Here is a 26,430-nt window from a genome sequence, read left to right as displayed (position 1 = left end):
TCAAAAATCTACCAAGACAGAGATGTAGGCCTGTTATGCATCTTTTCTTCCCTGAACATCCATTTTTAACTTTGCACCAAAGATATTACATAATTCTATTCTGCATTGAATATGTAAAAGTGAAAAGTTAATAGACATTAAAATAACTTCCACTAATTGAACACTTATGTGTTCAATGTCTGGGAAATATTTTACATAATCTTTTTTTTTTATCCCATTTCATTATAGGGACATCCTTGAAACCAGAACCTCTGGGCTCTTCTGCCAGTAAGCTTCTGTCTATTTTCACTTATCTAACAGGTGGTGCGATGTAACACCACCACCTTTGTGTAAGAACTGAGAAGAATGCAGGGATTTCTCTTCTGTATTGCAGCATATGAAGTCACAGAAGATGGCTGGATTGTAAAAGGAGACAAACAATATTTTTTCAGCCCAGAAAAGACCTCTACAGAGAAAGCCAGAACATTCTGCAAAAACAGTCATGGAAATCTTGCCACTATTGGAAATAATAGTGAAAGAAAATTTTTGTGGAAATATGTAAGGGAAAATTTTATTTTACACAATACATGGCTTATAGACCCTTGGTACATATCCTCTGTTTGTGAAATACAGAAGAATGTGCTTGTTGCATATTACCACTTTTACCAAATATTACTGCTACTAAAATTTTATTAGGATTAGGTTTAAATATTCTATGAAAAATATTTATTCTACTAAATGAATCTTCACTTTAGGAAAAAAAAAAAAAACATGTAAAGGAATTTACTCTTTATTAGGATGGATATATTCTTGTCTATTCTAGTCTGAATGGATTTCTGAGCAAATGCATAAGGAGCAATGAACAGGCAAGAGTAGGTGTACTCCTTCTGATGGAGTAGTTGCCTCATATCTGAATGTCATCTACTAGAATATGGTGTTGCACACAGATGTGAGGCAACTGCCCGTGTAGCTTTAATGGTCCTATCTGATGGTCATGTTGTTCTCCAAAACAGCTTTTCAAAGAAAGGCTTAGACTGGTCCAGGTTAGAGTATCACTCCAACAATCCTTCATGACTGAAGCACAGCAGGGAACGTTGATAACTTAATAGCATGGATAGAACCTCAAACCTCTGCCATAACCCTGTTTGGTTTGCTAACACCAATGTAGTCACACAAATACCTTTTTGAGTCACACTATTAGATGTTTGCTTTTATTGTTTGAGAAAGGATATGACAAGAGGAGAGCTCAGACAGCTTGAGACACAAGAATTATATAGTTGCTTAAAACCGGGAAAGTATAAAAAATTTTATACTAAATGTTTTTCTCAAGTCTTCTTTGACTTTTGCTTTTTAAATTGAGAACTGAACTTTGAAAGGTTTGATCATACCACTAATTCAACCAAAAATAGGATTGTATCAATAAAAATAATAGAGCAAAACTATAAGTTTTTTGGTATCTCAGGTGACTGCACAATCATTTAAAGAATCTGTATTAATTTCTTTGCTTCCACAACACAAAATTTGCACTTTTTTTTTGTGTCTTGGATGACTAATAAATATTTGAAAAAACACTAATTCAAAATGTATTTTTATGTTTAGATCTTAAAAAATGGCAAACTGAACTCATATCTCATAGGATTAATCCAGAATAATGATCAACAGTTCAGGTAGGTAAATAAACTACATCAAGATCCGTAAAGAGCAGTTGTAGAAGTATTGTACTGCCAGAGTTCCTTCTGGAGGAACCACTACCAAGTAGTTAAATGCAGATTCAGAGAGTGATAATTCATGTTGAAATGTGTGCTCTCCCTTGGTTAAACTGCATTGTACAAACACAGCTCTAAATGGAATTTTTGTATGCTATGAATATGTTGATATCTGTTGAAAATAAAGGTATTTTTGTCCTTGACTTGATAAGCAGGGATTTCATTATCTAAGGTCTTTTCATCCAAACAGAAACTCAATTGACAGACATACTCAGCTGTAATTTTTTAAAAATATTTTTAGTACGTTAAAGAAGGATTTTCTCTGCTGTTTCATGGACATTGTCTCAGTAACCACTACTATTTTTCAGTTGGATGAGTGGAAGCCCAGTGCACTATGCAGCTTGGGCACCGGGTGAGCCCAATTTTGCAAGAACTCAAGAAAATTGTGTGGTTATAAATAAAAAAGATGGTGAGTAACACAAGTATGATTTTTAAAGTAGTTTTATGGCTGCTGCTCTTCCAGCGTTTGTTTAAAAACCTCTTGTCAATTTTCACCCACTTTTTACCAGAAATTTTGAGAAATGTGCATGATAAAGAATTGTTATATCTGAGGTTTCGTCAGGGGAAATATTATCCATAAAAGTGGAGTGTCAGATATTGATTTTAATGAGGAAGGCAGTGGCAATTTGATCACTGATGTTTCAGCTGCACAAAGAAAATGTTAAATTAAAATCAAAAGCAATTTAAAAAGTAATTAAAACTAGATAACAGTTATATGAAAATATTTCTTAATAATAGAGAGTATTTCAATTTTAAATAATTTTAAATAATTTTTAATAATCAGATAATTTTATATAAGATTTTTTGTAATTTTTTTTTTTGGTATAATAGTTAGCAAAGGAATAGAACATACATGGAGTTTCACATTCTATAGCTTTCACTGATAAAGCATTACTTTACACTTGCATCTTTCAGTGTGACAAAGCTGTTTGGGAGGGTTCCACTGAGAGGCCAATTCATCCTCCAGTTACAGCAGGACCAAAGTGCTCCTGTATACAGTGACAATGGGAGGTAGAGTGGAGCTAATGCAGGTTATCCCACATTCCCAGGCAGATTGCTCCTGAACTTAAAAGCACTGAAACAAGTTCACTTTCCCACAAATTTCAATGTCTTAGTACCTAAATTTCAATTCATTTCAGGCTTGTGGAATGATGTCAGCTGTGGTTTTTCCAATGGCTATATCTGTGAGAGACACAGAAGTTTTATAAATGCAACCATCCCTTCAGCAGTACCTTCAACCCCTGGTGGATGTCCTTCAGACTGGATTTTATTTAAAAATAAGGTATGATACATTCATCTAAGCACAATGATATTACTGCTTGGGAAGGCAGTTAAAGATATATAAGAGGCTTTTTATCTCTCAGACATGTTTTGTCAGTTGCATTTTAATATGAACCTGCTAGCTAATTACCACAAAATGGTGGTTTTACAGATTTTTAATTGTTTTCTTGAGAAGCAGTCACCTGAGGTACACTGGGAAAACTGTTACATTTTACGTGTTTCAAAAAATTGAAGAACTGAATTAATCTGAAAGCATTGGGCACAGCACAAAATCAGTCATTTGAGATGGAACCAATCAGAAATAAGAGAAAGTTTTTCCAAAAAAGTTTCAATGTAGTGCTTGCCTCTTCCCAAAAGAGATGAACTTTGTGCTTAATAAGTGAGTTAAAACATTAGATTCTCATCAGACTCCTACCATGGTTTGTAAATAGCTATTTGAGTTTTGTTGAGACTTTCGCAGTCCCTTGCAGAAAGACAGAGAGCAAATTTAGAACTTGTAAATGGTTTTGACTTGGCTCCTCATCCAAGTTAACTTAAAAATATTTTTGGGGTCTGAGTTAGGCTGATTTTTACTCAAACTAGTGTAATTCATACCTAAATTCTTAGAGTCCTGTAACTCTAACAGTCTATACTTTTTTTTTCATAGTGTTACAAATTTTTTGGCACTGGCTATGATTACTGGTATACTGGAATGAGAGTTTGCAGGAGCCTTGGAGGAGACTTGGCAAGCATACCTAATGAACAAGTTCAAGGTATAGTGCAACAGCCCCTTAGGTAATAGAGAGCCTTTACTCCATATACAGTGGACATTTCCTGCAAAGAAGGCAAGCATCAGTATGTAAATACATGCTTTTTATAATTTGTATACTCAACATTAGCATAGCATAATATTAGGCCATAGCATGAAATGTTTTTAGAACTGAATAATCTGTTTGGGGCATGCATGTGCTGCTAAGGATTGCTTTCTCATGTTTCATGCAAAGTGTCTTACATTATTTATAGGCATGATTTGGGATAAAATTTAAAATCCAGATCTGGCATTTGTATTTTAGGCACAGAGAAAAAAAAAAACAAAACAGAATGCATGGTCTGTTTTTGCCAGAAATAGATCTGCTTCTATACTTCTGCCTAAATTCTGCAACTTAATTTAGTAAAATGTCAGAGAAAGGCATATTTTCTTTCACCTTGCCTGTGTTCCTTGGATTCCATTTGCAGCTGTACATAGCCACATATTTCCATCAGTCAAGTGGCTTATCCTGACTGCTGAAATCAGAGAAATCATTAGATATCATGGTGGTCAGACAGGCTTTTTTGTTTTTCTTTCCTCTTTTCAATCTTGCTTTATAGTTCCCAAATACTTTGACTCATTGAGACTTCTTATGGGCAAGGGCTTGGCATAACCTTGAAATAATGAACTCAGGTAAATTTCTGATCAAATGTAATTGAAATATTTTTACAAGACTTTAATGAACAAAACAGTTAAGTATTTGTTTATGAGTTGATGTTTTGACTGATCACATGACATGCTAATTTTCTCCTCTGTTGGCTCTTTCCCCTAGCTTTTCTCACTTACCATTTGAAGGATGTTTCAAATGATGTTTGGATCGGCTTGAATGATCTGCTCAGTGAACTCAACTTTGTTTGGTCTGATGGAAGTGCTGTTTCATATACAAACTGGGCTACAGATTCCCCAAAACTTGTAGAACCTATTATATATGACAGTCTGCATCCAGAAGATGGCCACAATCGGCAACAGGTAAATATTGCTTAGTGTTTACCATCAAGTCTAAATCTGAGGAATGGCAATACCAAGCAATACCACTCCAGTAAGCAACTCACTTCACTACAGAAATTGTCCCATCCTTCTCCATTGGTTTGTTACCTATTTTTACACTGGGACTATTGAAACCTTTCAATGTTTCAATATTCTAGCTGTCTCAGAGCATAAAATGGTAATGCTGTAATTTTGTCAAAGTATTTGGCAAAATTGCAGCAATGGACAGATTGAATAATGATTGGATATATTGAATAAAGCTTTATTTTTCATAGTAAAATGTTAATTTCTCAAGAGAATATAAATGCAACATTAGAATTTTTTAAGTTAACACACAATTATTTTTATGTCTATGAAGGAAGGAGAAGAGGATGCAAGAGGAAAGAGTTCAGCATTTTAACTTCTCCCCTTTTTAAAATTGCAATTGAATTACTAAGGGTCTATAGATATCAACTACTTTCTAAGCCCATCAAACCCTCTCTACTGCTTACACTTAAATTAAACCTCATAATGCTGTAAATAAAATAGCATTCTGCATAATCATACCGATACAGACTGATTTGACACGCACACATCTTCTATTTATTTTTGTATCTTGCTTTCCAAACTTGCCCTTCAGAATATGCCATTCCACTAATTTTTGTATCCATCCATTTAGAGAAGCCAGGGATTTGGACAATCAGCTTAATCTACACCTGAGCCAATTCATGTTGCTCTTCCCCATGTAGCCATTGGTCAAGGCATGCAGGAAGACGTAAATGACACTCCACAATCCATAGCTCCACTGAAGTTCTAATAACACTAGGAAATAACAAGCAGAAAAAAACAAACAAACAAAAAAATCCGTGCAAAGGTACATCCTACTTTTCTCCTTCACCTTCAAGACACTAACATCTCTCTCCTTCAAAGGATCCTTTTCAAATGCCCAAAGGCTCAAAAATTACCCCACGGTAGCTTAGCAGAGGAGACTGCAGCTTGTAATAAACTTGACATTTCAGCTTCTTAAGCTGATTTCGTGTAGCTGAAAGAAATTCAAAGACCTAGAGCTGATGAGAGCACTGCCAAGGACTGTAATCTAGATGATTTTATAAAGAATCAGCACTATTTATAGCTGTCTTTGCAAGTGCAATACAAAGCATGACCTCCATTTCATTCTTATTCAAAACCTTACTGATAGTTACTCATTAGTTGGGATAGATAATGTGGAAGAAAGTTGTTGAAAGTAAAAACGTCTTTCCAATATTTTTCCTGGAAAATAACTAAATGAACAAACAGGCTGAGCTGAAGAGTGTACAGCAGGGGAGCTGGCCACCACAATGGAGGTCAGAAAGTACAGAGAAGGATGAATGAAAGGTATTTCTGGAACTGTAACACACCCTACAACATCAGAACTAAAAAACCCAAACCTTAAATTACTCAGTGGTAGTATTCTGTCTTATAATTTCTAACATGCATGTATATTCTTTTACTTACTTCCAACAGTTTGATTGTGTTTCTCTGAAGAGAGGTCCTGCTGATGACACAGGAAAATGGAATAATGAGGGGTGTTATAACTATAGAGGGTACATATGCCAGAAGGATAGTGGTGAGTTTGAAGAATATTGTTAATCTTGAAAATGATAACATAAGGATTAAAACAAATTTGCTTGTTTAACATACTTTATTTCAGTTTAGTTTTGGTTTTGGTTTGTTTCATTTTGTTTTGGTTTTTAGGTAAGGGATCATTAAAACCTAAGGACCCATCCTGCCTCCCAGTGTTACTTAGCAATGTTTTTGAGAAAACATAGCAGAATGTAGGAAAATAAAATTATTTTATTTTTTAAAGTGTAAAATAATACATGAAGCCCAAAAACATTTTAATTGCATGTGTTCACAATGATCTATATGGTATCAAAGCTAGTAAGTTTAACACTTATCCATATAAACCTGATAGTCATTAAGCTGCAATGAGTATTTAAAAACAGGCAGGACTGGTGTGTTATTTTTGAATGATAGGGTAAATTTACCTCTGCAATATAAAATACTGTGCATCTACTGATTAAAAATTGTCAGAGGTTGAAAATACATTTCTTTTATCAGAACTGTTGTTTTGATGTTATATTTAATTATAAACAGCTAAGAAGATGTTCCATTCCATTAGTAATTTTATGTTAAATTTGTAAGTAATGAAGATATTACCCAATTGCTCAAGTCAAATGTGTGACTCCAGATTTAACAGCTTAAGGGGTGTTTTCTTTTCCTTCTTCCTACAGATCCTAAACTTTTTAAATCACCAGCAACAGTGCTGGACTTTGCTTTTGACCCTTCTAGTGGGTTTAGCTATTCTGTCACGCATTCCAAAATGAATTGGGAGGAAGCACACCAAAACTGCAATAACAATGGCTCAGAACTTGCCAGCATTTTAGACCCCTACAGCCAGGCGCTGTTGTTCCTACTTGCCAAGGAACATGGAGAGCCTCTGTGGATTGGTCTTAACAGCAACGTGGTAAGAACAAATACATTGCATACAAGCTGTCAGGGTGACACAGGACCTGATTTTGCTTTATGGTCTTATCTTGTTGCCCATTGGGATTTCTGCCAGTGTAGTGCTGAAAATAGCATGTTACATCAATGTAACAGCCATTTGCACTAGAAATCTTCCAATAAGACTCATACAGTAGAGATTTCTTTTCGCACAAGGAAATGGTCCTTGTAAAACCAGTATACAACAGTGTAGTGTGCTGTTTGAAGTAAAGTATCTTGGATATAAATTGTAAAATTTCCTACATTTTGACTTGATTTTAATCTGAAAGTGATTCCAGGAAAAACATACATCCAGCCTTCCTGCCACGTGTTTATGTGCCTCAGTGATCATAGGTATCAGAGGTCACAGACCTGACACCTGAGGAGGAATGATTTTTATGTGTGTGTTTATGCTCACACATTTTACTACAGTGGTCTTGTTTATGGTAGCAATACCAAACTACAGCTGTGGCCAGAAACTGGGGTAAATATTAGTAAAAGGAATATGGAGGCTATATAACATGGTACATATTGACCAATGGCCGCATTTTTTTAATTTGTAAATGCAATTGGCATAATTGCTCCCATTAGAAGCTAGAATATAATGGAAAAACAATTCTTTCTGTTTGTGAGATGTCTACATCAGTTGTATGACAGGAGAGGGTGAACATTTGGATGGTAGGTGTGTTTTGACATGCTACAGTCTTCATCATGAATCACAGTCACGATAACTACAACAAAAGCAACGGTGATCAGAGCTGCTTAAGAACACTCCCACATACGCTCCATTCTCCATGCAGATATCTGGGTGGTCATACCAACATGATATCTTATCTGACTCCTAGCTTTATGCCTTCTCTCATGCCCCCTTTCTTTTTTTCCCCTTCCATTTCCCAATGCTTGGGAAAATGTTCTGAATTAATTTTAGATATTTTTGGAGGTGTTTACGTTTGTGGATGACAGACACTGTACATTTTAGTCAGTTAGCATTTACAAGCTAAAAAGGGGCACTAGTAAGCAGATGATTCTACACTGGTTATGTGAGAGTCCTCTTGAGGATCCGGTATAGTAGCTATGTCACTGTAAGCAAATGTGAAATTATCACATAGATTTTACTTCCAGACCAATGGCAAGTATCAATGGATGGACAGGTGGAGTTTAGTTTACAGCAAGTGGGCCAGTGGAGAACCAAAGCAGACATTAGCATGTGTCTACCTAGACACTGATGGCACCTGGAAGACAGCTTCTTGCGAGGAAAAATTCTTTTCTGTCTGTAAAAACTCAGATGGTGAGTAACTCCCTACATGCTTCATGACTAGCAGCTGTATAGTGCAATAAGCCACTGCAAAAATACTTCATTAATACATCATTATACAGGAAGACAGGATTACCTAACTAGTTCTAAATATTGACATGAATTCTTTACAAAAGTTAATTTATTCATAGTAATTACTAAAAGCCTAAGAACCAAGGGATTGAATATTCACTTTTTAAAATTATTCGTTCTATTAGGAAAAGTAATTCACTTGCTATAGGATCTGTTTTTATATGAAATTCTGTATCCAGTTTGGGGTACCAAAGTTTGAAAAGCTTCTTGGTCAGCTAGGGGTTTCAGATGACCGGGTAACAATAATTTAAAGAAAAGGTTGAAGTTGGACAAAAGACTAAAAAACCAAAGACAACGAGAAACTGTATTATCAATACTAAATAGTAAAAACTGAGCCTTACAGGGAGGAATTTAATTTTCACGTGTGTCAGATATGTGTGGGAAGGGATAACAGACTTAAATACAGCAAGGAAAACCTTCTAATGTTATCAATACACAAGTCTTTAATAAATACTCTGGACAGATCAGCAAATCTCCATCACTACAGACAGGACTAATATCTGTTAAAAACAATATATCAGCTTCATGTCTCCTGTGAGGACAAAGATGAAGTAGATAACCCCTTGGAAAGCCTTCCAAGTACAAATTTGTATAATTGATATGGAATCAAATATTGATATGATTTCAAAATTTAGCTATATTCTTGAATTTTTCAACTTTATGGAAGATCTTGAATCCTTAGAAAATTTAAAATTACATGCCAAATTAAATTTTAAGATGTTTTAATTTGACAAAAATCCTCGGAATTCATATATATACTCTCTTTGCACTTAATGAATCTGGAAATCTCATTTGAGAGCTGAGTATTCCTTATCAGAGAAAGAAACAGACTGTAGAAGACTTAGAGGAAGAAAAGGTAATTTGGCAGAATATATAATTTACATTCCATCTGCGTTTATTTACCCATCCAAAATTTTCCTACTCTATCAGTCACTATGGAATGTATTCAGGATGCAGTTTAATAAAAAATCCTGCAAGCTATGCTTAGTTATACCAACACTTTCATTCACAATGACAGTTTCTACTGTAAGGTTTAATCAGGTTTTGATATTGTCAAATCACACCAATGAATAAATATGAAGGAAAATATTGTTTCAAACAGAAAATCAGAACCATATTCAAGCTCTTAGAACAGGCTTCATTTCCTCTAAGATTACAAACCTAACATAATAGTTTAGTTTTGTCATACTAGTATAATAGGAAAAGCAAGTTATATAAAATAGCTGGACTCCAACTATCTGATGTCTTATCAGTAATGGCTCCTACTGAACCCCCACAACTTCCTGGAAAATGCCCTGAATCAAGAGGACACAAATCTTGGATACCTTTCTCTGGTTACTGCTACTACTTTGAGGCCTCGAAAAAAAGAAGTTGGTCTCAAGCTCATGAAGAATGTGCTCGACTAGGTGAGTGTTTAGTCTTAGAAAGATTGATGATGTAATTAAACACATAAAATAATGGATAATATTGCTAAGCAAATCTCAAATTACTTTAAAACCTCACATTTAATGCTTTTTTCAGCTGCTTTTCTGAGCATGCTTTTGCACAATAAACATAACTTTTGTCAAAGACAGCAGCATCTCATATGTCAAATATCAGGAAATACAAATACCTCAAAAATATAAAATTCCTACTAGTTTTATGGAAAAAAATAATTAGGTAGGGAAACAAACACTTTTACAGACCCACTAAGGCACAGGCTGCAGGATTGACTTCCCCTTCTCCAAGCAAAAGGGACCCCATATGCAGTGCAATCTGGGAGACACAAAGTCAATAGAATAGTTGTGTTAGCTCCAGAGCACAGTTCATTAAGTGGATCTCAGTGGTTGAAAAATAAATGAGATGGAGGAACTGTTTATCTTTCATGAACCAGTAGAACACACCCAGTCATGCAGTTCCTGCTCTGGAACAGCCTCATGGTGCCCCCAAGGAAAGAAGAGCAGTACCTTCATCAGGGAAGGGAAACGACACTCTGCTCCAAAGAACTGGTGCCGCTCAACATATATTTCAGTGTGAGTAAGAACAGGAAATGTCCTATAAATTTCTAAAGGCACTTCCTCATAGATCTGAAAACACTGACCTAACTGAGTAAACAGAAAAAGTAGCTTTGCAAAGACATTTTTCTCTACAGCTGTACGACAACAGAATTTCTGGAGTGGTTTTGTAGAAAGATAAATCACATAATTACTATAAAAAGTAAACATTATGCTAATAACCAGGATGAAATGTTACAGTTGAACACTGCTCCATGTTCTAAATTCCTACACTTTTGCCTGCCTGTTACCCACTGGCCAGATAAGGAAGGTGGTCATTTCCTTGTGTTCCCAACACAGCTTTGTGTATTTGCAATGCCAGGGCGTACGGCAATTACAAATAAACTTCTGGATATCTTCTGGACTTCAAACTCCAGCTGCTGACACATCCTATCTCACCTGTTATCATCAGGCACTGCCAAAACTGCTGCCCAGACACTGATGAGGGACAGAGCTGTAGTGGCAACAGGCATGGTGATACACCACATGTACCTGTTTCAGCCTACTTGCACCACAGTCTGGGATTTGGTCAGATCTGCCCAAAAAGTTTTGCAGGAGAGCAATTATTCTTCTCTAGACTAAAGTCTAAAAAATCCAGAAAATTTTAGAAAATTGATATCATTGTGCAGATTTGTATCCATACCACACACAGTCATGCTCAAAAAAAAATACTATAAATACTATACAGTGATATAATACCCACAACAAGTCTAGTGAATAATATAGGAGAGTTGGTGTCTTTTAAATATTTTTGCATATTTTTATGTGTTCATTGATTTGAGCTCTAAGAAAATGGGCCACTGTGATGTGTTCCTTAATATTTTTCCAGGTGCTGATTTGGTATCAGTAGGAGACTATAGTGAAGCAAACTTTCTGTCAGAAACCATTAAGATACTCCATGGAAAATCACTGAACTTTTGGGTAGGGCTAAAGAAAGATGGCAGAGGTAATACCTTTCTTCATATGTTACCCTATCAAATGAAATTACATATTATATTAAAAAAAATCAACTTTGCATACTTGAAAGTGCATGTGCATATATATCTAAAGCTTACACTAAGTTTATTTCAAAGTATGCTTAAATATGCATAAATTATAATTGAAACATTTAACTAGCTATTCATGTTCTAAATTTTTGTTTTTTCCATTACAACTCATTCTATTTGTCTAAAACCATGTATTTTATACATATATGTTTATTTTTGATATTAGAACAGTGGGTATGGACAGATAAATCTGCAATGGATTTTGTCAACTGGGAAATGGGAGAACCGTCAAACAAAAGGCTTAAAGACTGTGGAGAAATATGTGCATTGTCTGGCTTCTGGAAGACCAACCTCTGTTTTTTCAGAAAAGGATATATCTGTAAAAAAGTTAAAAGTAAGTTGTATTTCTAATATGTTAAGGTTAATAATTTCTAGTAATACATTTTCATTGTACAACACAGAAATATAATACTCAGTTTGTGTGCAAAACCAATTTACTCTAATGGCAGGATGTGGCTGCCTAAATACTGACAAGCCCCACATGGCTTCTGACTGCCTTCTCAGAAGGCTGCATCTCCCCTACATCCTCTAGAACTACTATGAGCCCTGTGCAGACATCATAAATACTTCAGACCCCTGAGTTTAGGAGAAAGATAAGCTCAAAAGCAACACTTTGTCTAATTTCAGCTGAATGTATTCTCATATAAAATCTTGTTCTGATGAGTGCAGTGAAAACTGTCTTGCAGAAATGCTGGAATTCAGGATTCCTTTCCTTACTGACCACTGATCTGATGGATTACAGGAATAATATGACAAACATTCTCGTGGCACTCTTTATCTACAGTATGATAGATACATGTTTAATAAAATACTGTTAGTATTATGATAGAAAAATTATCATTTGTAAGAAAATGCATAAGTTTGATTAGCACTGAGATTAAATCAAAGCAGTCAAAAGCAAAAATGGACATATTGTTTGGTTAAAATTCATTTTTCTGTTCAACTTTGTATTGCCTGCTAAGTTCAGGAAGGGCAATTACCATAGGAACCACATCCACATGGAATGGTTGTCTCTGACAGAAGGGGCTACAATAGAAAAGCTTCTTCAGCTCAAGTGAAATGGTCATGATGCACTCCTAACACTCAAGACCTCCTTTCAAGAAAGACCTTAAAATGACTAAGGATCGTGTGGGGAGTTTCTCAGCAATAAACGTATTTGAAAAGACTTTTTGAAATAACAGAAATCTGTCTCTAAATGTTGTTTTGGGTATCACGACCGAGGAAGTCAGATGCTCTTAGGACAAAAGACCTAATCGTCCTACTAGAGTTTAACACAAGCTTAGCTCCATCTGTCTGGGATTGTGACTGTCACCAACACATGAATTCAGGGGAGATTCAGAAACACTGGAATGTAGGAACTTTGAAATGCCTCTTTCTTTTCTTTCTTTTTTTTTAAAGTATTCAGAATAAATATTTTTTTTTCCTTCTAAAAGCTCCTGAAAACAAAGAGATGTCAACAGAAAATTCAGGTAAGCATACTTCTTTTTTAGTAAAATAATAAGAGAATGTTAAAATAAATCAGGAATATAAATATAAATAAATATATATAGATCCTCAGTATTTGAGAGTGTTTTAAAATAAAAGGTCCATAAACTTTTAATCTGTATCTCAATATAGGATCTAGAGGTTATCCTGAAGTAAATATTGATTTGGGGTTTATGTTTTTATTTTCAATATTGGGCTTTGATCAGATTTAATTATATTTAATTATATTTTGTTTGGTGTTCATTAAAAAAAACAAACACAGCACATGTTGAACTGGAAATCTACATGCACATTGAATTTTTTGCTTTCTCATTATAGAAGTCTCATTTATTACTAGATTTTGAAATCTTTTAACCACAAAGATTATTCCATTGTATATCCTTACAGAAGAGAATTTGGTGAAAGCACTTTCTGCTGGCATCATTTGGCTGTTCGTTCTTCTAGTCCTTTCAATAGCTGGAGCTGGAAGTATAATTTATTTCTGCTTGAGAAGGAAAAGACAAAACCTGCCACATATTTCAGCCAGAATGAGTGGATCAGAAGCAACTGTGGATATTCAAGAAAAAGACACACATTCTGACATGTAGTCTCACCAAATGCCCATGTGATCCAACTACCAAAAACCAGGCTATAAATCAGTGAAATCTTACCCCAGCTTTGTGTTTTCCTACCCAGATGATAGTCTCCTTTCTTGTCAAACACACAGTTCACGGATTTATATAAATACATACATACATCCTTTAAAATTCCTTCCAAGCTGTTACAGAGTTGTTTAGTCCTGAGATTGTATATGTGTTTTTCATATAAATGGGCATGGCTGAAAAGTTGGCTCCAGAAGTGCTGTGGAGAAAGTCTGATGGATATTTACTATGTGAAAATTACTTTATTTAGCTTAGTGTAGAAATTTGCTCTTTTTACACACTGGAGAAATCACTACTCATTACTTTAAATTGTTTTTCCCTGTGTGTTACTTCAGTGGTATCTAGATTATGATGGAAATCACAGAATTAAGTTGGCTGGAAAAGACCTTAGAGATCATTGAGTCCAACCTATGAAACACTGCTCATTTCAGGTTCTCAGCTTCATAGTTCATGGTACTATCTTTTCATTCATGTAAAACCTGTTATGATACCTGCATCAGTGCATTAAGTATTATTTGTTTGCCAGAAAAACACCAGAGAGAAAATTGTAAAAAAATTGAAGAAGCTCATTTAATTTTACATTCAGTCTGAATTTTTTAATTATGCCATTTCCTACAGCCTTGCACTATTCTAGTATTCTGCAAATACCTTTATTTTTCTGCAGTTCAGATTAATAATAAAGATAGGACAGGAGATGCCCTTGCCATTGGGTTTTATTTCAGTAATGATTCTTTTAGTATGCAGAGTTGCCCCTTTTTAAATCCAAGCATTTATAATAAATGGCTGTCTTATAGTGCATTGTGTAATTCTTTGGTGCAGAGATATAAAATCATGGATGTACTTTTTGAAAATACATTATTTCTTTTTCGCTTTGATTTTGTTTGACAATGTGCTGCCTAGACCCTTCTCAGCTCTTCTTCCATTGTACACAGTAGCAGAGTTTGCCACAGGGGTCAGTTTATCATTCTGTATACTTTATGCATCACCCCTCCTGAGGAATGGGAACACCTTTTCCCACGCCACAAGAGGGCATGTGGCATTAACAGGCCTCATTGAAGGAGCACATGGAAGAGCAGGACTAGAGCAGAGGAGCTTCTACCAAATGTATGTATTGAGGAGCAGATTCTTTCTTTGGCCCTTCTGTCAGAATTTCTCACTCACTCCACATGCTTATGGTCTCTGACTGTCAAAAAGATGAGGCCACACTAAAAATCTTTTAAAGGGAAGAGAATACCTGGAATAAGTGAAGTAAGTTTCTGCACCAGAACATCTGTCTATGCCTGAGCAGCTTGAGAACACACCTGAATTTTCTATTTACATTTCTTCTAGATATCCACCAAGCAATAAAGGCTTCTAACAGAAAATGTGATTGATAGTTACTTAGAATGGAAGTACCCCCTTCCTCTAGGAATACCTATTTCAGATATTTTAACAAGCGCTATCTTAAAACATGGGTCACCTCTGGTAACATTTTCTCCTGAGAGTTTTCCCCAGCATTCTCTTGCTGGATGGACACACATCATTCCACACATTATTCTACATCTTTGGCTAAGCTGGTAAAGAACTCTCATCAATCACAGAAATAGAAAGATATCTGAAGAATGTATGGCTTTCCCTTTCTCACTTAAACAAGTAACATCATACAGACATAAGGTCTTTTAATCAAGACCTGGTTAAAAACAAGACAAACCAAACAAAACCAAATACAACCACCCAAAAAACCCCAAACACAAAACACTTATCCACAGATTATTTAAAATAGAGTTAAAAATTAAGTAAACCAAACCCATATTTTACAATTTATGTCAAAAGAACACTCTGTTAAAGCCCAGAGATAACAGCCTTCAGATAACAGTTCCTAAAGTTACTATATTAAGTCCTGTAATACTAAACTCCTTGCAATAAAGAAAGTTATTGCAATTTTCAGGAGGAAATAGGAAATAGCTGGGAGAGCTTTGCACAAAACTGTGAAAATGAGAAAAACAACACCTGCTTCCCACGGAGGTGACTAGAGATAAAATTGTTTCCTGGTATGTACTACAGACATCTGGGAATACACAGTTCTGCTTGCCCTTTGGACGAGTTAGTAAGGCAAGCACTTTTCCTAGTCCACCTTTGCAAGCAGCACATGCTCCTGGATCCTACTGTATTTATGCCCAGCTTAGTGACTCTGATGAATTAAAGTTCCCTTTCTCAACAGAAGAAAGGAAACATACTATAGAAAAGACTAATTTCTTTAAAGGTATTTGTAAGTTAACTATAGACATTGGGAGCTCATAACAGAAGTATTCTGGTGACCTAATTCAGCACAGCCTTCAGAGAAGAAGTCTGGCTGGTATCACCACCATGCAGGAAACATGGAGAGCTCAACAGCTAGGCTGGTCTGCATGCCAGCTCTACATGTTATCATATGAAAATATTTTGATATATGTATATTTTTATGTCCAGCTACTCTATAGTCGGACTGAACATCATGACTGAACAAGAACTGGATAGGATCACAGGCTAGACATGACATATGTTGCTGATCCCCCTGCAAGGTACTGAGAGACCAGAGCCTGATCTACAATGCCTCCTACAGAAAGACAGAGGGCACTGTGGTGAGAACAGCAGTGAAAATAAACGAGTACAGAGTGAGCCAGTGAAGTGGTGCTCACACCTGGAGAGAGAGCATAGCCCTGACCAGATCTGCTCACACCTGGCAGCCACTGTCATCAATATCTGTTGTTTGCAGCATGGGACAGCACTGCCAGAGCAAGGACACATCATTCAGCCTACAGTCTCTCAAACGACTGAACAGCCACTGCAGGAGAGACCAGTGTATACAAGCACTGACTTCTCTTCTGCCATTTGGACCTGGCAGTGGATATGAGTAAGACATTTCCCACACACCTCACACATTGCTCAGACACAGAAGAGGGCTGGGTTGCACTTGGTTTAATGTCACAAAACAAAGAAGACCCTTACACTTTCCAATGCTTAATCCCAAATCGCAGTGTTTCTTCTCAAGTAAGTTGTTTGCATGTTTCTTTTCTTTCAAAAAAATCCTGTATACTTAAAATCATTGTCCTGTCATTCCACTGCTTGTAATAAGAAAAAATTTGCCTATTTTGAATGCAGCTGCTTAAATTAGATTCAGAGTGGAGAAGACATCTCAGCACTAATGTGTTTCATATTAATGTGTGTGATATGGGATTTTTCCTCTCATTTTCATAAATAAATGGTGCCTGATTTTCCTCGGTTTTAATTATTACCACATTCAGTGAAAACATAATTTCTTTCATACAGCTATCCAAGGTGTCTGAAGGCAATGGAATTTATCTCACATAATATAGATGTCTAAAATGCAGCCAATATCTAGCTAAACTATTCACCCAAGGTCACTGCTGTGGTCGGCACAGAAAGATGGATACATTAGGGTGCAATTACTTGATCTGGTCTAGAGACTGATGAGAACTCTAGACTCTCTCTGACACAAAGCCTAAAACAATTATCTCACAGTAAATGAGTTCTGCAGAATTCAGTTCTCAATTGATATCTTATGCAATTTTGTACAAAATGCACTAATAGCTTTTTGTTGATTTTATTTATCATCAGTAGCCCCAGGCTATTCAGAAAACAGCTATCAAAACCATTCCTCAAAGATTTCCCTCCCCCTCACTTGAAAATCACTACTTTTGGAAACAAAGCATCTGTCAAATTAAAAAAATTCTGTTGATTTTATTTTCCATACTAATTCAGAATGGAGACTGAGCCGGTAGCATTTCTTAAGCAAATGTTAAGAACACAGACAGAAGATCTTACAAAATTACAAATAACTTCCAAGGCAAGCATTTGCCTTGGTACCTCCACAAACACTTCTCAATCTAGTGCCAGGACAGGTGAAAAATCAGTGAAGAGTGTCTTCTCACAGTATTGATACAATCTCTGTGTTTAATGTACACCAAACCGTTTCCCTGAGCAGGTACTGATGTGTTCACACCACTAAACCCTTGGGAAGATTAAGCTGTGCTGAGCATCAGAAATGAGGGCTCTGCCACTTCTGCCTCCATCACTGTTACATAGAGTTGAAGTAGAAAAACTGAGAATAAAAGTATTGCTCAGTCCCATACAGAGTGCTGCTGCTTGAAGTTCCCTCTCCTATTCTGCACAGACCGCCATAAAACCACTGCACCTACTTTGGCTACATTCTGTTTATATTCCTCCCATCTACATTCTGTTTATATTCCTCCCATATTTCCTTCTGTATCCATGATCTTGATGCTACGCTGATAACTACTGTTTACCAAGAATTGTTCAATTTTTAGTTCAGCTAAATCTGGACAGAATTTATTTGTGATTTCTGTAAGACCCATTTCTGCTCACAGTACCATAGATATGCCTTATGTCTTAGATACATAATGTCATAGATAAAGCTTAACTACCATGTAAACATCATTAATCATTAGTATCTTGTATATCTCAGCCACTCCACCCAACCCTGTCCTCATGCAATGTAGGAAACATTTGTGAATTATTCAGCATTATTTTTCCTAATGGTTTCAAGTGATGCCGTGATGCCAATGGAACGTGATCAGAAAAAGTGATCAGAAATCAATCAGTGATATCTGAATGCTTTTTACCACTTTTTCTACTGGTAAAAGGTGATCAGAAATGACTCATTACTTGAACTGTATTAACAAATAGTTTTCAAATTGTTTGCATAAATGCACAGATACAGGTGAGTAGGGAATTGACTGAGAGCAGCCCTACTGAGAAGGACTTGCAGATGGTGGATAAGAAGCTGGACATGAGCTGGCCATTTGCCCTTACAATCTAGAAAGCCAAACATGTCCTGGGCTGTATCAAAAGAAGTGTAAGCAGCAGAGTGAGGGAGGTGATTCTTCCCCTCTACTCCTCTCTGGTGAGATCCCACCTGGAGCGCTGCATCCAGCTCCGGGGTCACTGACACAGGAAACACACGGACCTGCTGAACCAAGTCCAGAGGAGGCCACCAAGATGATGAGGGGGCTGGAGCACCTCTGCTAAGAAGATAGGCTGAGAGAGATGGGGTTGTTCAGTCTGGAGAAGAGAAAGCTTTTGTTAAACACTAAATATTTTGCAAATTTTTATGGTTGAGAAGGAGTATTTGAAATTTTACATACAGTACCGTTTTATGCTCATTTAGCACTCAAGCACAGCCAAACAAGACTTTTTTTCCTAACTGAACATTAGTTTCGTCCAGCATGTTTCTGCAATTCCCAGCTGTTCCTAACTTCATAATTTCTTATTCATAACTTTGCTACATAGTAAGAGGAAATTGTTCAACTTCGTGACTTGATCCTTTAATAGAAATGGAACGTGAACGGTTTACATTATTCTGGACTTTGTCTGAGTCAGGTTCCAGGTATTTCTACAGAAGCTGCAAAACGGAGAAATTTTTTTCCCACACTGACATTCAGATGACAAGGTGGCATTGGCATCCCAATATTCCATGACCCACGCACTGAAGACAGGGCTTCATCAAGGACCAGCTGACAAGTAAGCTTTTTTTGTTTCCTCCTGGAACTGCAAAGCAAGGGAAGAAGGATCCTCCCTTTCCATCCTGCAGTACTTCTAGGTGTCTCTCATAACTCGGGTTATTGGGCTGAGGAATGATCACTACAGAGCGTGTCTTCCGCACAATGACAGAACCCAGGTTTGGTGTGTGCCTCCAAGTCCGATATTGGCTGGCACTGCGGGCTTGTGGAGTCGTCAGGCTGGGGGATATTCACAGCCCCACTTGGTGCCAGGGGCTGGACAGCGTGATTTCTCTTCCAATCCCAGCCTGGGGCGACTCGGTGTCTTGGCCATCCTCTCCCCCTTGCCAGGGCAGCCACGCTGGCGTTCAGATGTGGCCAAGCCTCACCAAGGAACAGCGCCCCAAAGAGAGGGGAGACTGAACCCTCCTCTGTCCTTTTCCTGCAGCCCCGGCCCAAAGCCCCGCAGCCTTCCCCGGGGCATCCTGCGGGCGGCGGCTGCACCTCACCGCCAGCGGCGGCCCGGCCGCCCTACACGCACTGGAAGCCTCCCCTGCCGCCTCTCAGGAGCTGCGGGAGCCCGTGGGGCTCGGTGGGGCTCGGGATCTGTCGGGGAGCCGGGAATGGACGCCGCTGAGGCAGGGCAGGGGAGCGGCAGGAAGGGCAGAGGAGGGCACGGTAGAGGAGGGGAGGGCCGGGGAACTGAGGGCAGGGGTGTACAAGGGCGGGCAGAGGAGAGCTAAGCAGAGAATGGGAGGGCAGGGGAGGACAGAAGAGGGGAGGGGAGGGGAAGGGGGAAGGGGGAAGGGGGAAGGGGGAAGGGGGAAGGGGGAAGGGGGAAGGGGGGAAGGGGGAAGGGGGAAGGGGGAAGGGAGGGCCGGGGGGCCGGGGCGCGCGCCCCGCAGCAGCCGATGGCGCCATCTAGCGGGCGCGGGCGGCGCAGCGCTGGCCGGTCCCGGCTCTCTGGGCTCGGCCCGCCGCGGTTGTTGGCGCTGTCCGGAGCCAAGGGCAGCTCCTGAGCCGTGGCTGGAGCAGTTTTGCTCGGCAGGCGCGGATCCGCTCTGCTCGAGGTGCCCGGGACGTGCCCCAGCACGGGCACGCCGCGCTGCCCCGCGGGCTGATCCCAGCAGGACAAGTCAGGCCCTGGGAGGCGCGGCCTGCGCCCGAGGGAACGGGCTGCCCTGGGGACGAGAGAACGGCTACAGACACATCATTAATTTTTTAGGTGACGAATGAGATAATGTCCTAGTCTTCTCTCTCCAGCTAAATTTGTCTATTTTACTAGCTCAAGGCTGTATGTACAATTTTTTCTTTTGTTTGACCTGTAAGTGAAGCAGAATTAGTAAAATAATGGTATTTCTCTTCGGTTTCTCTTTTGTTTCTAGCTTTTTCTTTTTTCCCCTTCTCACAAGTCTTGTAGGACCAGCCAGCACTGCAGTGTTCCAAGTAGGCCTTTGTCATCATACACAACATTGGGGTAGTTTAAACAACATTAGCAACAGAGAGAGAGGATGTGTGAGTGATTCACTCGTGGTTCTGGTAATCAGCTCATTACATGGCAATCGAAAACTGTGTGCCTCTATCTCCCTTGCTAATAAAGGGATAATGTGTATTTGTCTCATGGAAGCATTATCAAGATCAGGTAATTGCTTTTAAATCTTAAAATTGAAAAGTCTCCAGAAATGCAAAGAACATTAGCTTATTATCATTAGAGATACAGAACTGACAGGAATTCTCCTGGCTCAATTTCAGAAACTTGTTTACACATCAGACTTGCCCCTCTTGGGGATATAAATATGGTCACTTTTATTTCCAACGTTTTTGTCATAATGTCAGGATGAAGATCTTTCACTGACTGCATCACTTGTCTTTCTGTAAATGTCCATTTACTGTCTTTCAGTAAATGTCCATTGTGTTGTTTTTATGGGTTTTTTCAGACTTTAATGAGGTACATTTATCTCTTTACAGATATCTGAGGAAGTAAAATGGAAATTGCAATTAGAAGCAATATGGCTTTGACACTTCAGAGAGCATCAGTATAATTGCAAACAGTACTGATTTTGTTGTCTCTTTAAACTGTTCGCTGTTATTGACTACAACAGATTGAGAGACTTCAAATGAAGCAAGAATATTCAGTTATCTGCACAATGAATTATATTTATTGTATGGGTGGGTAGTCATGTAGACAGCACACATGCATGTCCATCTCTGGTTTTTGGAGCAAAAGCTCACAACAGAAGAATCCATCTTAAGAACACAAGGCCCTGTTAGTGCTATGCTGGGTGACGCTGATTACTTTCTCCTCAAATTTTACATATGTTAGGAAAAAAAATAAAGTATCCTAAAAGTTGTTCTGAAAGAACTAGAGATTGCATAATGTCTTCTTGAAAACATTACCAATGCCAGAGGAATAGCAAGAGACAAATACTACATCAATCTCTAAAACATGCTCTGTGTTTCCTGAGTACTTTAAGATGGCTAATCTAATTTTCTATGAGGTAAACTAATACAAACATTAATAAGGAAAGAATTAGGAGATAGCTAGGATAACTTATAGAAGAGTAAATATGGGGTTTGTACTGGAAGATCAGGCCTAACAACTCTACTAGAAGGACCCAATAAATGTGGGGAATATATATCATACCCTGTTCAAAAAGTCCTAAATCACTTCAGTAGGAAGTGGTGATGGTGTTTACTGGTGACTCACATGTATTCATGGTTGCCAACACTAGAGCTTGAGTATGGATACCTGCAGAAGATTTTTCCACTGCTGAGCTATGACATAATAAAATGGAAACTAAATTTAGTGCTATGAGAGTCAAACTAAAATACAAGTTCAGTGACAGCTAAAATTAGCAACATTGTTAAGGGGCTACTGAATGAGAAGAGGTTAAATGCACTAGGAGTGCTATGTTATAAGACAGGGTGATTGAGGGTAAATATTATGGAAGCCTATAAAATCAGGAGCTTTGCCATGGGATGGCTTATTGCCAGAAATGAATTTGTCATATTTCTGGAGAATAAGTTGAGAGTTGACTCTTGCACAGTTATCCAAATGTGACCAACCACTGGCTCAGGAGGTTCCTTTTAAATTTAAACCTTTTAAATTAAAGGAACAGGGTGGCAAGGAAGAATGATTTGTTATATGCATATTTGTACACTTTGGTAAGTGTCCATTCTTAGACTCTGTAAGAGAGAAAGCAGTTTAATTAATGGACTTCTGGTTTGAGGCACTGTAGTACTTCTGCTAATTCTTCTTGTTACCAGTGACAAAGTTGAAATGAAATAGGCTTCTCTCAGTTAAAGAATAATCTTCAAAATCTTGGGTATCCAACATGACACTATGACATATCTTTTAAATAAACATATCAAACACTTGAAATAATTCTGAAAAGTACGTGACTCTCAGCTACTGCCTGTGTACTCTGTTGGTTTTTGAAATAATGTTAAATAACAGACAGTCTTAAAGGCACAGAACTTATTTCTGGGCTAAACGGATGGGGATACCAGCATCGTAAAGTCACCCCACAAAACAGACCATTGTCTTTATGAGTGCATTCACAAAAGCAGATGTGCTGTCCTTTCAGAGACATGAAGGGATGAAATACATTACACTGATATCTCAGAGGGCTATGAAATGTATTTCTCTCTCACATGTGTATCCACTGTGGCAACTAGTTTAAAGTGTTTCTTTACTGTCTAAAATTCTCAGCTAACTCCTTTGTCAGGAATTCTGACAGTTAATAGCAATGTTTTATTTTGTTTCGGAAAAGAAAATGTATGTTTTCATAAGACATTGCCAAATGTATTCTACTGCAAAAAATACTCATTCAAGTTCCATGTTAGCTTATATAATGGTTTTCCAGTATTTGAAAACAAGCCTGAAATATGACCTGTTTATTTGTATGGCATCTTTCATGGAGATACATTTTACTGACTAGCAGAAAGACACTTTCTGTAACACTAAAAGTCACATATGTACTTCATCTGGGATGACTTCCAGCTCTGCTTACCAAGAGCCTATCTTGAGAATTTCCATACTAGTGCTTTATTAGAAGCTCAGACCATGAGTAGAAATCCATGTTCGGTATTCTGCAGATGTAGGGTGTTTCACTTGATCTAGTGCTTATGATGGGGTTGTTGGAACTAGATGATCTTTATGGTCCCTTCAGGCCCAAACCATTCTTTGGTCCTGTGATTCCACTTACTATACTTTTCCATTGATTCAGATGCTTAGCCACTATGTAGGGCTATGCCAACTTGCTTGTATTCAAATACGTATTTACATAACACAAGTGATTAATACATTACAAGGTCAAAAAACAGCATGATAATTGCCTTCTTTGATCAGAGGCCAGATTGTAAGATTTAGATCTGAGTCAATTCATGTCAAGCTATTCTTCTGTCATATCTTTTGATTATTTTACAAAAAATACATATTTTTCCACTACTGTCAACAACAGAAACATGTTAAACTGTCTCCCTGCTTTGTTCTAGTAACATCCACTTAGTTTCAGAAATATGCTCTTATTTCATGCAAGATTTCTTACATGGGCCTTCTCAGTTAGATTAAAAATATCCTTTAATCTTGCTCTGTGACTAAGTAATGAACTTCCAGCGCTGTGTTTATCTGTGCAGCATGCTGTAAATACTTTGTCCATCAAAGCTTAGGATGCTTGGAATGCCAGTTACTTAACCTATAAAGACCTAGGATAGGGCAATTAATAGTGCTTTTCAAGATAGCAGCCTTCCAACCATCATCCATTCAGCTACCCTATCAATTATTCAGAGATGTGTGCCTTGTGGACACACTCAAATTCATTAAAATGTGACTTGACTTTCACTCAGTTTAAAATCAAAAATTTGAAGTTTCTTCATATTACAACAAAATTATACTTTAACGTCTTTTTTTTTTTTTTTTTCTTTTTTCTTTTTCTTTCAGCTTTAGCAAAACCAGTTTGAATATCACTTTCACAACTGACGTAAAAGTTCTCCATGTAAACAAGCCAGTAGTCATGTACAGCTGCTTCCTGGGAAATTTGTTTGAAACTCACTGCTGCTGAAAATGTAAGCTGGGTTTATTGTGCCTAAATGCAAACTGGATTTATTTGTGCTCCTGTGTAGGCTCGACTCACTTTATGAAAAGGCTCTATGTGCACATCATGCAGTAACTGGCAGGTCTGAAGCCTTACAGAAATATGATGAAAGAGGTGAATTGATGGATTCAAGTCCAATAATTTGTGAGCATCTAGCTGATGTACTTCTATGTTTCATTCCTTGAGAAAGTGTCTCAAGGGAATCTGAGACAATTTTTTGATGGATTTTTCATGCCAAATATCAGTCCCAACCAGTGAGTTATTTTCTGTATTTAAATTGGTTTTGAAACAACATATTTTGCAGTTATGCAAATTTTGTCAGGGAAGTCCATTACAGTCTTATAAATTCAGCAAAGGTTTCAGTGATTTTTATCTTGTGTGCATATCCCACAATTTATTATTAAAATAAACATTGTTAAAGGCTGTGGTAACAAACAATGGTGACTTATTCCACTGATTAATAACTTCTGGATGTAGAAATATTTTCAAATTACACAGTATAAATCACTTACTATCTACTTGTACATTTTAATTTTTATTAGAAGGGCTTTTTCCTATATTAAACATTATCCAGCACTTTATAATAAACTATTAAGAAGGTAATCAAGAATTATTGCCAAGATTAAGCAATCATTATGCAAAGTTATAGGTGCAGTACTTGGAATGTTCACTAATTTTACTGCTTCATTTTTAGTTTATATTTGTAGTAGACAAGTTATGGACAGTTGAAAGTGCCATCTTTTTAAGCAAAAAATTTAAAGCCAGTTCTCTAAACTGTGTTGAATCTGAAAAAATTATATATACAAATAACATAGAGCTCTAAATGATAAACATCTCTTGTGGTCTGTTGCTTTCCATGTTTAAAAGGACATGAATTTAAATCTGAGCAGGATCTTCAGTATAGTACTTTACTGCTGCATGGGGAGTAAGCGACAATCTGGAAAGAAGTGAAATTTGCACAGTCTGTTAGTTTTCTTCGACATTTTCTGCTAGTCTGGATTTTTATGGCAATGTCGCAAATCACATATCCAACAAATGAACTGTGGAATCACTACAAGTTAAGAGTTCATGAATATTCATTGGCTCAATTACCATATTAAGAATGAAAGCTTGGTAGGTTTTAGTGACAATGTTGCAGCTGTCTTCTGTATTTGTACAATAATATGCAATCAAACTAATGAATTCTTTGTCTTGATAATATTTTTTATAATGCTGTTGTGATCCTTAACATTTCATGTATAGTCTTCTGTGATACACTATTTAAGAGGCTCCATTCTTATAAAATTGGATTCATTACTAAACTAACTACTCGTGAAGGTATTTTACATATCAGTTTAATATTTTCAGCCTTGGGCAGTATCCTGAATGAGTTCCCGATCTGAGTTATAGGAAAGGCTAGAAATTGAAATTCAAAAATGCTTACTTGATAGGAATATTTAAATAAAACATCATGGAATGTGGCCAGGTGTACAAGTGTTCTCTTCAATTTTCTGGAGTTGAGTAAGGCCAGATTCCTCTTTGAGCTGCTGGAATTGTGTGCTATTACAGAAGGATGTATGTTGTAGCCACTGTAAGAAGACGTCAGACCTAAAAGAATGAATGCCCATTTTCTTGATGAAATGGAAACTTCATCAGTGATGACCCCAGTGCATCCCAGACAGCAAAGTATTTTCTCAGTCAACAGCCAAACCAACAGTATTTTCTCTTACAGATGATTCAGAGCAGCAGTACTGTAAAGGAAGCTATCAGCCAATGTCTTTATACAGGCAAACTGTGTTTTAAGCAGGCTAACAGAACAAAGGCTGGCTTGGTGTATGCACTCAAAGTTACCACCTTTAAGCAGTGTTACCTTATAGTGGTAGCATGCCCACTCTTGTAGTGTGTAGTGCTGCCCTTACTGTCACCTGTACAAATCCCGGTGACAAGGTGTGTCTGCTGTCGT

General features: G+C 37.4%; 1 protein-coding gene across 1 annotated transcript in view; it reads left to right on the top strand.

Annotated features, from left to right (window-relative positions):
• The window catches only part of LOC136359689 (macrophage mannose receptor 1-like), a 34,603-nt gene extending 18,997 nt beyond the window's left edge, over positions 1-15,606 (top strand). The window contains exons 16-30 of the mRNA XM_066316559.1: positions 229-267; positions 374-537; positions 1,579-1,646; positions 2,054-2,154; positions 2,885-3,027; positions 3,673-3,778; positions 4,586-4,782; positions 6,283-6,385; positions 7,053-7,285; positions 8,425-8,590; positions 9,943-10,095; positions 11,552-11,668; positions 11,935-12,102; positions 13,202-13,237; positions 13,641-15,606. Of these exons, the coding sequence (XP_066172656.1) occupies positions 229-267; positions 374-537; positions 1,579-1,646; positions 2,054-2,154; positions 2,885-3,027; positions 3,673-3,778; positions 4,586-4,782; positions 6,283-6,385; positions 7,053-7,285; positions 8,425-8,590; positions 9,943-10,095; positions 11,552-11,668; positions 11,935-12,102; positions 13,202-13,237; positions 13,641-13,840 (1,994 nt within the window). The 3' untranslated portion in view covers positions 13,841-15,606. The remainder of the gene's footprint in view (positions 1-228; positions 268-373; positions 538-1,578; positions 1,647-2,053; positions 2,155-2,884; positions 3,028-3,672; positions 3,779-4,585; positions 4,783-6,282; positions 6,386-7,052; positions 7,286-8,424; positions 8,591-9,942; positions 10,096-11,551; positions 11,669-11,934; positions 12,103-13,201; positions 13,238-13,640) is intronic.
• The last annotated feature ends 10,824 nt before the right edge of the window (positions 15,607-26,430 follow it).

Source organism: Sylvia atricapilla, chromosome 1 (genome assembly GCF_009819655.1).
Source record: "Sylvia atricapilla isolate bSylAtr1 chromosome 1, bSylAtr1.pri, whole genome shotgun sequence".
Lineage (NCBI taxonomy): Eukaryota > Metazoa > Chordata > Aves > Passeriformes > Sylviidae > Sylvia > Sylvia atricapilla.
Note: the sequence above shows the minus strand (reverse complement) of the source record. Positions and strands in the feature narration are given on the sequence as shown.